We start from the raw sequence: 12,412 nt of genomic DNA on the forward strand, positions 1-12,412 counted from the left end.
AAAAAAAAAAAAAAAAAAAAAAAAGAAAACTAAAAAAACAAAAACACCACCAAGAAAAAAACAAAAACAAAAACCCCAAACCTAAAAACCCCTTAATCTCTTACAATGGCTCTTGAGCATGGAACTCACGTAGCAGCGTCGATGGCTGGATCTTTAGTAATTTGGAAATAAAAGGTCGTTTTACTATGTATTTCTTTGGTAGTCATCACTACAAAGTTTTCAGTGTTGGTTACCTATAAGACAAGTACTAGATAGAAGATAAAGTTATGCGGAAATATTTCTTCTATACTGATAAGATAAAAATAAGTGAGCTCTCCAAGCACAAGTTACTATGCTTTTTCTTGCCTTATTGGGCATCCTCTATAAGCAAGGCTTCGTGCAGAAAAAGTTCATGTCTACCTAACAAAGGGCAATAGATGTTCTATCTTCCTACAGTTGAACAGTTCACGAAAATTCACATTATCCGTTATTTCTGGTCAAATCAGTTAGAAGCCGATTACAAAGGGGCAGCAAGCACTTGGTGTCAAAGCCACATTCTGATCACACATTCATTCCATGGTTGTGGTCAGTCTCTCAGGAGCTCAGAATTTAAAACTCCTTTCAATTAACAAAGGAGCAAAGTTAAATCAAATCTTAAATACTTCCACCATCTGCCAAATCTCTAGAAGTCTGTCTAGAACGCCAGCATGCTGGATGAGAGAGCGCAGTTCAGAGCCCAGAGACGCCTCAGGTGTTAGGGAAAGTAATTTGCTTTTGTATAAAAGGCATGGTCATCTGGCGAGGAGTACTTATCCTACTAGCAGCACAGTGGTAGCCAAGGGTGTCTGTCAGCAAGACAGGAAAATGAAGCTACTGAACCTGCTGTGGCTCCCACCTGCCTTCCAAGGCCTCTGGGGCCTCTGGGAGTCTCAGTCTGGGGTTGCCCTGGGCGGGTGGGCAACAGGAATAGCAGGAACCAAGTTCAGCACACCCCCCACCCCCGAGAAGTGCCCCAGATAAGTCAGCTTCTCGTGGCCTTGGGGTTGGAATCTTCAGGGTTCCTGGGGCCTAAACCATTGCCAAGGAGCTGCCCTAGCAGGTACTGCCCAAGTGTGACAGGCTCCATACGGGGTCATAAAACACTCGAACAGGACATGAAACAGCATCATCTCAAAAGAGTAGTGTTTGTTCTATCAATCCAGAATGTCCACCGGGAGAGGCAACTAGATTTATGGTGAAAAAGTGCTGTTTGAAGGAGCTGTGTTTTACTTTGCAGTGAAATGACTAGTCTAAGGAAACTGGCGCTACATTTCTGTAGAAGTCTGGATGTCCAGAACCTGTCTCCAAAAGTCATTTATCAGAACTGTCTGCTCACTCCAAGTGCTTTTTTCAGTCACCACAGGGCAATGTTTTGACTTTTGTGCTTTCAGGAGGTCACTAAATCGCTAGCAAGTGGAGGGAAGATGATTACATTTTGGACTTTCTTGTTTGAGTGCATGACACTATTCAACAGCACTGAAATCTACAGTCTCACAGAAGATTCTTGGAAACATATACCATGTCTCCTATAAGAAAAACTGAGAATTGTACGATGCGGGCAATATTTGTTCGCCTGCTCTCAGAATTCCTCAGAATGGCCAGGTGCCAGGAGGGACGGTGAGCCGCTGGTGAAATCCCCGGGGTTGGACAGGACCCCAACTGACTGAATGAAAAACCTCAAAAAGCCTCAATAATTAAATGCCAAACTTCTTCCCTATATTTGAAAACTGTACTATGATTATGTATATTACACATTATAAATAAAATTTATAGAGACCTACGATTTCTTTCAAATGACTGAGGAGTGACACTCTCAGTTTGGAGGTGGAAACTGAAAGAGCCCCCCCAAAAAAATCCTATTGTTGCTTTTACTCTCAAGTTCTTAAGATGCTAGTCAAACACTATTAGCCAGCGAGACGAGACCTTTTCTCATTCTGTAACTTTTAAATATGCAATCAAAGGCAAAAGTGGAGGTTTCTCTACTGTACAATATTAAATATCTACAATGTCATGGTTCCTTAAGGTTAGGAGTGTGTTCAATAAAGAGCTAGCTATTAGAGATGGCTGTCACAAAACATGGACTCTTAAAAATTACGGATAAATTAATTTTCAGTTCTCTGATTATATCCAACAGATACACATTCTCATCATAAAATATACATTCTCTAGTAAGTTATTTTTGCCCACAGCATATATAAATATGCAAACACAGGTGGTAAAAATCACGTTACTACCAAAGTACAAAACGGTAACTGTTGAAAAGCCAAAATAAAGGTGTTGCAAGTGTTAAGAAAAGACTGACTCACGGCGTTCCACTTTAGAGTGAAACCAGATGATTTATTTGTGCTAAATGAATGGAAATGACGCATTCAGGATATACTTCTTTGTACACTGCGCTTGCTTTTACTGGGCGAACTAAGCAGTCCTCAATGCTGATGTGCTACTTTCCTCTACGCCTCTTTCCTGCCAGCAATAAAGTATTTTGGCCATTGTGCCAAGATGTTCCTATAATGTTCATTTCACATAGTATTTTCTCATAGTACTCTGCACCTTTAAAATACCTGTTCGAACTCTCTTTTAGGGGAACGCGAGTGGAGAATGTAAAGGGAAATGAGCTGTTTCTGTCACCATCACATTGCCTTCTGCAGGAGAAATCACACAGCACATTCTAATCAGCCATCGCAACCACTGGCGGGTAGGATAACAGTTATCGACTCACGTGAGAGGGCCAGTTTGGGTAGGGTAACATCAAGGATAAAGAAAGACTCACACCCGGATATACGATAATTATCTATCCCATGTATGTGGAAAAGGTACAGCCATGTGATCCAATACCTCAGGACATCTGTTTTACAAGAGACATGGATGTTGAGATATACTGAAAATAACCCATACAAAGTGTATCCGTAGAAAGCTCTATTAAACATTGTCTTGGGCACTGATGCATCCAACTTCCCATTCTATAGTGAGAGCTAGATTTTCAAAGGTCTGAATTGTAGTGCTGAATTACTGGTATGCTTGGTAAACACTATTCTAATGGGGCGGGGGGAGGTGGGTAATAACAGCTCAGTAATTTTCTGCAAATTCATGGGAAAAAAATATAAAAAAGATATCCCTTTTTATTTTACAAACCTAAAAGCCAGGAAAATGAAGCTCTGGGGCCAAGCAAAAAAAACTGCACACCGCTGCTGAACTACCAAATAGTCGAATAGCCGACGTCCCAGCCAGGGAATGGACGCACATGAAGATTCAAGTAGAACACCGATGGAGAAAGTCGTCTGTTTAGTGTTGTAGACCCACAACACTGGCTGCGTTTCCGACACACATTTACAACACAATGAATAGTGAAGCCTAGATAACCTCAGTGCAAATAAGTCAGATCCGAATATGCCAGGGAAGGAAGCCTGTGGCGTCTTGAGTCGACGGCTCCACTGCGCGAACGAGTCCCAACACGAGGTTCGGACTGCGCACGTGCATTAAGGCTGGGAGGAGGGGTGCACCGAATGTTGCGAGGGGGCGGGCTGCAAGGTGGCTGCCGAGGGGACCGCGGGCTGCATGGGTGGCGGAGGTGGAGGTGGCGGAGGCTGGACGGGGGTCTGTGTGTTGGGAGACGGAGGCGGCGTGGGCCGTTTGAATTTGTCAGGGCTGTTGCTCCTCCGCGGTGAAGGCCTCTGTAGACAGGACAGGAATAGCAGGTCAGAGCAGGCACAGACGGCTCATCCCTAACCCAGCGTGACTCGGAGCCCAGGATGCCCCAAAGAGGACCCACAGAGACCAAACACCAGCGAGGTCCTTGTCCATCCCTACGGGTTTCTGAACCCGTCAGGAAAACTTCAACAAGGTAGAGTTTACACCGACATCTATGAAAAAGCTATGCAAAATCACTATGAAACGTGCATCGACCGAACGACTGGAGTTTCGCCCTTCGATGAGACAGTCCTAAAATTAAAAAAACAGCTGTCACGTCCTCCCCTTAAATCTTTTCTGTTCGTTGTATGTCTCCAGTTCCTTCCATCCCTCAAACAAGTTGCCAATGTCATGAGAGCTACAGCTCAACCGAAAACGTTCCTGCTTTAATGTAAAGCTCATTAAACCAGCAAAATAGATTCAGAAATATCTTACATGCTTTTTTTAGAGAATGGGGTTCTTCTTTTCAAGATTCCCTCGTTGGGAATACCCTCAGTTCTACCCTATTCTCAAACCCCTATTAGCGACATTTCTAACCGGTCTATTAGTCAACTAAATAGCCAGCTCTAATGAAAACACTCCCCTGAGTAGAGTTTGAACCAGATACACTTAAGGTTCCTTCTAATTCCAGGAAAGAAAATTCTGGATGAAACTAGAAACAAGTCTAATTTCAGGAAGAATACGGAGGGTCAGTGAACTGTGAAGGTGCGGACAATAAATATTTTAGACATTATGGCAACGAACGATAATTCGCTATGGAAAGGAGCTGGCTAGAGTTCAAACGAGGCATAGGCCGGAGGTCAAATTACGTTTCACAAAGGGCAACATTTCATAAAAAATGAAGGTGAAGTTTTGCCTCCTGGGAAGGATTTTAGTTTCAACACCAGAATGTAGCATCAAACTGTTGGGAGGTCTCTAGAGTTTAAGGTGAACTGGAGGAAGGAAGGAAGAAGAAAGGTAAATGTCCGAGGACATCAATGTTGGTTCCCACGGAGGACCAGTCGCTACCACCACCAGGAGGAAAGCGCTGCTTCCTGCCCCATGGATACTTACTGTGATACCGTGGGAGGCTCCCATATGCTGCACATGAAGACCTGGGGAATTGTAATAAGACATTCCGGCTCTAGTCAGTGAAGTTGGTGGCGTGAAACCAACTGTGTGACTTGCATACGAGAGACCTGAAATATAACAACAACTTGTAAGTATGATTACAAACTCAACTATCTGGTGTCTTTAAGCATCTAGGAGCATCTAGGAGGCTTTAAAATGCAGAAGTTCTTAGTCACCCACAAAAATGCAAACAGGTAAGAGGAGTGGTGGGCTCACCAAATGGCCTGCTGGATGGATAGCAAGGGATATAAAAGTCAAGCCCTGGTACAGACTAGACAGCCCAGAAATAAGTGCACACATAAATGGTCAGATAATCTTCAGTGAACGTGCCAGGAATATGCAATGCGGAAAGGGTAGTCTCTTCAACAAACAGTGCTGGGAAAACTGGAGATTCATGTGCAACAAGAATGGAAGTGGAGCCCTATCTTACACCATACACAAAAATCAACTCAAAATGAATTAAAGACCTAAATATAAGACCTGAAACCATAAAACTCCTAGAAGGAAACACAGGGGGAAAGCTTTATGACATTGGTCTTAGTAATGATTTCTTAGATATGACACCAAAAGCACAGCCAGCAAAGCAAAAATAGCCAAGTAGGACTACAGCATCCTAAAAAGCTTCTGTTCAGCAAAGGAAATAATCAACAGAAAGGTAACCTATGGAATGGGAGAAAATATTTACAAACCATATATCAGATAAGGGGTTAGTATCCAAAATATATAAGGAACTCCTACAACTCAAAAGCAAATAAACAAATACCCTGATTTAAAAATGGGCAAATGACTTGAATAGACATTTTTCCAAAGACGACATACAAATGGCCAATAGGTATATGAAAAGATGCTCAGCTTCACTAATCAACAGGGAAAAGCAAACCAAAACCATAACAGGATATCGTGTTACACCTGTTGGGATGGCTATTATAAAAAATAAAAATAAAAAACATTTTTAAAGTGTTGGCAAGGATGTGGAGAAAAGGGAACTGCTAATGGGAATGTAAATTGGTAGAGCCACTACAGAAAGCAGTATGAAGCTACCTCAAAAAATTAAAAATAGAACTACCATATGATCCAGCAATCCCACTTCTGGCTATTATCCCAAAGGACTGAAAACAGGATCTTGAAAAGAAATTTGCACTCATGTGTTCATTACAACACTGTTCACAGTAGCCAAGACGTAGAAACAACCTAAAAGTTCATCAACAGATGAGTGGATAAAGAAAACATGGTATATACATACAATGGAAATATTATTTAGCCCTTAAAAAGAAGGAAATTCCTTTAAAAAAGAACATGGATGAACCTGCAGGACATTATGCTAATATAAGCCAGTAACAGAAGGACAGATACTGCATGATACCACATACATGAGGGATCTAGGTCACACTCACAGAAGCAGAGAGCACAACAGTGGTTGCCAGGGACTGGGGGTAGAGGAAATGGGGGACTGTTGTTCGATGGACACAAAGTTTCAATTTTATAAGAAGAATAAGTTCTAGAGATCTACTGCACAACTTTGTGGTTTTTGTTTTTGTTTTTGTTTTTAATTTTTGGTTGCGCTGGGCTTGTGGGCTTCATCTAGTTGCGGCGAGCGGGCTCTTCGCTGTGGTGCGTGGCCTTCTCACTGCGGCGGCTTCTCTTGTCGCTGAACACGGGCTTTATGTGTGTGGGCTTCACTAGCTGTGGCATGTGGGCTCTAGAGCGCAGGTTCAGTAGTTGAGGTGCACGGGCTTAGTTGCTCTGCGGCACGTGGGATCTTCCCAGAACAGGGCTCGAACCCATGTCCCCTGCATTGGCAGGTGGATTCTTAACCACTGCGCCACCAGGGAAGCCCCATTGTGCTTTTTTAACAATACTGTACTGTACAGTTAATAACGTGTTAAGAGGGTAGATCTCATGTAAAGTGTTCTTATGACAACTAAAAAAGACCAAAGTCCAGCCTTGACAGGAGTCCAGCTGAGATGTACAAAAGTAGAAGACATGAGAAGAAACAAGGGTAAAGCGGAAAAAATAGAGCAAAGGGGTAAAAATCAGATGCAAGAAAAGGGTAAGTGTCAAAAGATATACCAATAATAACGAGACAAAACCAATGGGTGTGTATAGCAGCCACAAAGCAAACAAAAAAATCACCACTGAGAACTTGGCAACTTCAGGATATTCAATGAAGAAAACAAAAAGCCCTACATATGCCAATGCTCCCCCCAAAGAAACTGATATTTAAGGAAGAAACACCCCCAGCCCACTATAACCTTCTGCATAGTCTTCATCTAGGACCCCAGAATCAGCTCCAAAGTTTAATGCCCAGATCTTAGTTCCCTGACCAGGGATCGAACCCGTCCCCCTGCAGTGGTCTAGCAGTCTTAACGACTGGACCACCAGGGAAGTCCTTAAAGACGCACTTCTATAGTGTCTTTTGACTTCCACAGTTGAGACATGCAGCCACCACGCCTATCTTTAGTCGTCCTGTCCCAGAATTTGTCTGTGCCCTCAACATCTATTGTTAGGGATCTTATTTCTTGCTTTGACTATCAACTAGTGTGCTGCTTTCTATTTGACATTTCCAATTGTAGATTTTTGGTTCACATGTACAAAATGGAGGTCTGGGGTAAAGCACAAGTCTTTGGGAGCTCAGTGGTCATTTACTGTGACTTGTATTTGTATCGCAAGAACTTCGTTCAGCTTGGGGAGAGAAGAAGGGGTTTTCTTTAAACAACTTTGGGAAATACAACCCTAATTCCGTTTCTTATGAAAGTGATGAAATTTAAGGGAAAAGCTTTCAAAGTAGGTCCTTATCCCCAGATAGAGAAGCTCAGGGGGTTCGATTCATAATACAAAATAAATGAATAAGATCAAGCCCATTGCCCAGTATGACAAGGTTAATAATGATGAGTATGTTAATCTGCTAATCACGAATCTTCAAAGACCGCCTATTGCCTGCCCAAATTAAAAAAAAAAAAAAAAAAAAAGCCCCTTCTCTGGCTATTAAAAAGGCCTGCATTTGGCTGCAAACTATCTCCTGATGTTCTAGATCAGTGGTTCTCAATACCGAGAATCAAAGCCCTTGTCCGACCCCAAATCAAGTGAATCCGAATCTATGGGGAGCAGGGCCCCAGGGCAGCCGGTGATAAGAACCACAGTGACCTGATCACTCTTGATTCTGACCTCCACGTCTCAGTTCCCACCATGGCCTTTGCCTGGGATGTCTTCCCTTTACTGCAGGACTTGGTTTCTCCTTCTCCCCTTGTCAATCAGGACCTCACTCAGCCTTTGGAGGGGCAAAGAGCCCAGACTCCGGAGCCGACTGCCATATTATCTCGGGCTCTAGTTCTGCCACTTGGTGCTGAGCGACAGTGGACTTTAGGTCCCTCAACTGTGAAATGAGATTATCACAGTGACTGCATAAGGTTGTTGTGAGGATGAAATGAGTGCCTGGCACAAAGGAAGGGCTCAGCATGTTTCAGCTCATTAACCTCTCCTTCAGGGCTCTTCTCAAAAGCTCTCTAAGCTGGTAGCTCTCTCTTCTTTGAAACTCTCTTTAAATTATTTAGCGCTTTTTTTTTTTTATTATACCTTTTAATTTTATCCTAACTTTTTATTTTGAAATAGTTTGTGATTTGTAAGAAGTTGCAAAAATACTACAGGGTCCCTGTCTACCCTTCACCCAGCTCCCCCCAGTGATATCTTACATAACCAGAGCACACTGTCAAAACCAGAAAATTGACACTGGTCCAATACAAGTGACTAAGGGACAGACTTTATTTGGATTTCATCCGTTTTTAATGCATTCTTCGTGTGTGTGTGGGTACAGGGGTAATTTTTATCACCTGTGTAGATCCAAGTAATTATCACCACAATCTGGATACAGAACTGTTACGAAACCACAAACAAGCTTCCTTGTGTTGTCCCTTTATAGACACCCCTTCCCTCTAATCCTAACCCCTGACAACGACTGATCTGTGCTCCACCACTGTAATTTTGTCACTTTGAGAATGTTATAGATATGAAATCACATAGTATATAACCCTTTGAGATTACTTTTTCATGCATCACAATGCCCCTGTGATCCATACAAGTTATTGTGTGTATCAAGTTAATTCCTTTTTAGTGCTGGGTCGTATGTCACTGAGTGGGTGTACCACAACTCAACTTTTTAGGGGATATAAAATACATAAAATTTGGGCTTCCCTGGTGGCACAGTGGTTAAGAATCCGCCTGCCAATGAAGGGAACGTGGGTTCAAGCCCTGGTCCAGGAAGATCCCGCATGCCACGGAGCAACTAAGCCCATGTGCCACAACTACCGAGCCTGCATTCTAGAACTCATGAGCCACAACTACTGAGCCCGTGTGCCACAACTACTGAGCCTGCGCTCTACAGCCTGTGCTCCACCAACAAGAGAAGCCACCGCAATGAGAAGCCCGCGCGCCGCAATGAAGAGTAGCACCCACCTGCCGCAACTAGAGAAAGCCCACGTGCAGCAATGAAGACCCAACACAGCCAAAAATAAATTAATTTAAAAAAACTATAAAAAAGGCATTATTAAAAAACAAGCAAACAAACAAACAAACAAAATATATATAACTCATTATACTTGGCCTTGTATTAAGATTATCTTATTTCTTGTGTTTTGCCCCCTACTTCCCTAGGCCCTATAAGCTCTGAGAGGCCAGAGACCATGTCTTACTAGCTTTTGTTTTCCCTTAATCATCATGCATCTGACCCTCTTGCCCAGGAATACAATCAACAATAAGAATCCCAAAAAACCTAGGTAGAAAATAACTCCTAAACAGAATACTGTGGCTTTATAAAGCTATTCCTGGAATAAATTGCTCTTGCTGTGCTATACAAATGCATTAACTAGAATAAAAATTTTAAGATTTATTTCACTGTCCACAAGCTCAAGACAACAAATTTTAAAAATGACGCATGAAAAGCAATTCATGACCAAAAACCACTGAGCAAACTGAATCAAGATACCAAAGTGTATAATCCATAGAAAACCAACTACCTAAAGGAAAACTGTAAGAGGTCGGGGGGATAGGGAGAGGAGACACTTGAAAACACTAAAATGTTAACACTGCCTTCGGATAAAAGGATTCTGGATGATTTTATTTCTGCTTCTTTATACCCTTCCGACTGCTCCCAGATTCCCTCTAATAAATCTTTGCTAAAGGAAGAAAAAAAAAACAAGCATCGCTGAACCAAACTAAAGGCGGACACCTTCTGTTCCTTTGAAATTTATCTTAGTTCCCCAAGTCAGACATGTCTCTGTTAACATTCATACGCTAGAGATTCGACTTCGTCTTTAACGCTCTCTGACCTGGCTCTGTCCCCATCACTCCATCAAGGCTGCTCTTGCCAAGGCCAGCAGTGTTTCCGTTCTGCCAGGTGCACTGCTACTCTCCACCTCTCACTGCACTTGACCTTGGGGCAACCACAGATAAAGCTGACCCCTCCCTTCCTGCTGAAATGCTTTATCTTAACCTCAGTGACATCGGATACCAGTTTCCCTTCCCCTTCCCTGGTAGCAACTTCCCAATCTCCTTCACCAGGCTTCCTCCTGCACCTGACCTCTAAATATTACATCCTTCAGGATCAGATGGGAGGGTTTTTCTCTTCTCCCGCCATCTTCCACGACTAGGTGATTTCATCTATGTTAGTAGCTTTCTTTAAAATAAATTTTTAAATTTTACAATAGTTTTAGGTTTACAGAAAAGTGGCAAACATAGTACAGAGAGTTCCTGCATCTCACACACTCAGACTCCCCGTTATTATTATCATTATTATTATTATTATTTTTTGGCCGTGCCCCGAGGCTTGTGGAATTTTAGTTCCCCAACCAGGATCGAACCCAGGCGCTCGGGAGTGAAAGTGCAGAGTCCTAACTACTGGACCACTGGGGAATTCCGAAAGATGCCCTATTATTAACTTCTTAAGCCAGTGTGGTACCTTCATCACAACTAATAAACCAATGTTGACACATTATTATTAACTCAGGTCCATAAGTTATCTAGATTTCCTGAGGTTTTGCCTAATGTCCTCTTTCTGTTTCAGGAACCCATTTAGGATACCACATGCTATTTAGTTTTCATGTCTCCTTAGGCACCTCTTGGCTGAGATAGTTCCTCAAACTTCCTTGTTTTTGATGACCTTGCCAGTTTTAAGGTGTATTGATCAGGTATTTTATAGACAGACTGTCCCTCTACTGTCTGATGTTTTCCACGTGGTTAGACTGGGGTGATTCGTTTTGAGGAGGAAGGCTACAGAGGTAAAGGGCCCTTCTCATCACATCGTATCAAGGGTACATACTACCGACATGACTGAGCAATGTCGATGCTGACCTTGATCTCCCAGATGAGGCAGTGCCTGTCAAGTTTTTCCTCTGTAAAGGTACTTTCTTTTTTTAAATAGCTAAGAAGTTTTTTTTTTATTATTTATTTAGTTATTTTATTTATTTTTGGCTGTGTCGGGTCTTAGCTGCGGCACGCGAGATCTTCGTTGTGGTGCACGGGCTTCTCTCTAGTTGTGGCACACAGGCCCTAGGGAGCCCGGGCTCTGTAGCTGTGGTGCACGGGTCCCAGAGACTCTGTAGTTTGCAGCACGTGGGCTCTACTTGAGGTGCGCGAGCTCAGTAGTTGTGGTGCACAGGCTTGGCTGGCCCGCGGCGTGTGGGATCTTAGTTCCCTGACCAGGGATTGAACTCACGTCCCCTTCATTGTAAGGTGGATTTTTTTACCACCGGACCGCCAGGGAAGTCCCAAGGTACTCTTTTTCTTTTTTCCCCTCCCTTTCACACTGTATTCTTTGCAAGGAAGTCCCTATCTTTAGCTCACATTTAAAGAGTAGGGAGCTATTTCCACTTCCGTGAAGATGGAGTCTCTGTGTCAATTATTTGGAATTCTTCCGTATAGGTGATTTATCTCTTTTCCCGTGTTTATTTACTTAGTCAGTCATTTGTTTATATCAGTGTGAACCAATGCATATTTGTTTTATGTTTGGGTTATAATCTAATATTACATTATTTATTTTATTGCTCCAACTGTTCCAGTTTGGGCCTCTGGGAGCACTTTCAGTTAGCTCCTGTGTCTCTTGGGCCCATCCTCATCTTTCAGTTTTTTGACCTTCTCCTTACTTTCCGGCATTACCAGACTGTCCACGTTCATCTTGTATGTTCCCTGCCCAAGGCCCTAGAAACATCCATTTCTTCCAGGGGCCCTAGTTCTTTTCATTGGAGAATGGAATTAGAAACCAAGATCTGGGTGGTGGGTATGCCTGTTGCTAGTGGGGTGCAGATCCTTTTTAAAACCTCAGTATTCCCCATGGCTGATGTAGGCACATGAAAATATGTTAACTGGGAATGTCTTTTTCTCAGGCTATATAAAATAGTGAACCTGAAAAAAATTGTTGAAAAAATAATCTCGTCCCTCTATATAATCCACATATATAAATCCACATATAAGCAAGAAGATTTTTCGTAAGTACTGGGAAATGCACCTTTCAATCAAATTGTGAGGTCGCCCTCAAAATATTCCAAGTCAGGGGCTTCCCTGGTGGCGCAGTGGTTGGGAGTCCGCCTGCCGATGCGGGGGACGCGGG

At 42.8% G+C, this 12,412-nt stretch overlaps 1 protein-coding gene across 1 annotated transcript in view; it reads right to left on the minus strand.

The window, feature by feature from the left end:
• Positions 1-2,328: 2,328 nt before the first annotated feature.
• Positions 2,329-12,412, minus strand: part of CCDC6 (coiled-coil domain containing 6) — a 110,885-nt gene continuing 100,801 nt past the window's right edge. Inside the window, exons 8-9 of the mRNA XM_007471544.1 lie at positions 4,759-4,883; positions 2,329-3,689 (exon numbers count right to left, since the gene is read on the minus strand). Coding sequence (XP_007471606.1) covers positions 3,495-3,689; positions 4,759-4,883 — 320 coding nt within the window. The 3' untranslated portion in view covers positions 2,329-3,494. The remainder of the gene's footprint in view (positions 3,690-4,758; positions 4,884-12,412) is intronic.

The sequence above is a fragment of the Lipotes vexillifer genome, unplaced genomic scaffold, assembly GCF_000442215.2.
Source record: "Lipotes vexillifer unplaced genomic scaffold, Lipotes_vexillifer_v1.1 scaffold638, whole genome shotgun sequence".
NCBI lineage: Eukaryota > Metazoa > Chordata > Mammalia > Artiodactyla > Lipotidae > Lipotes > Lipotes vexillifer.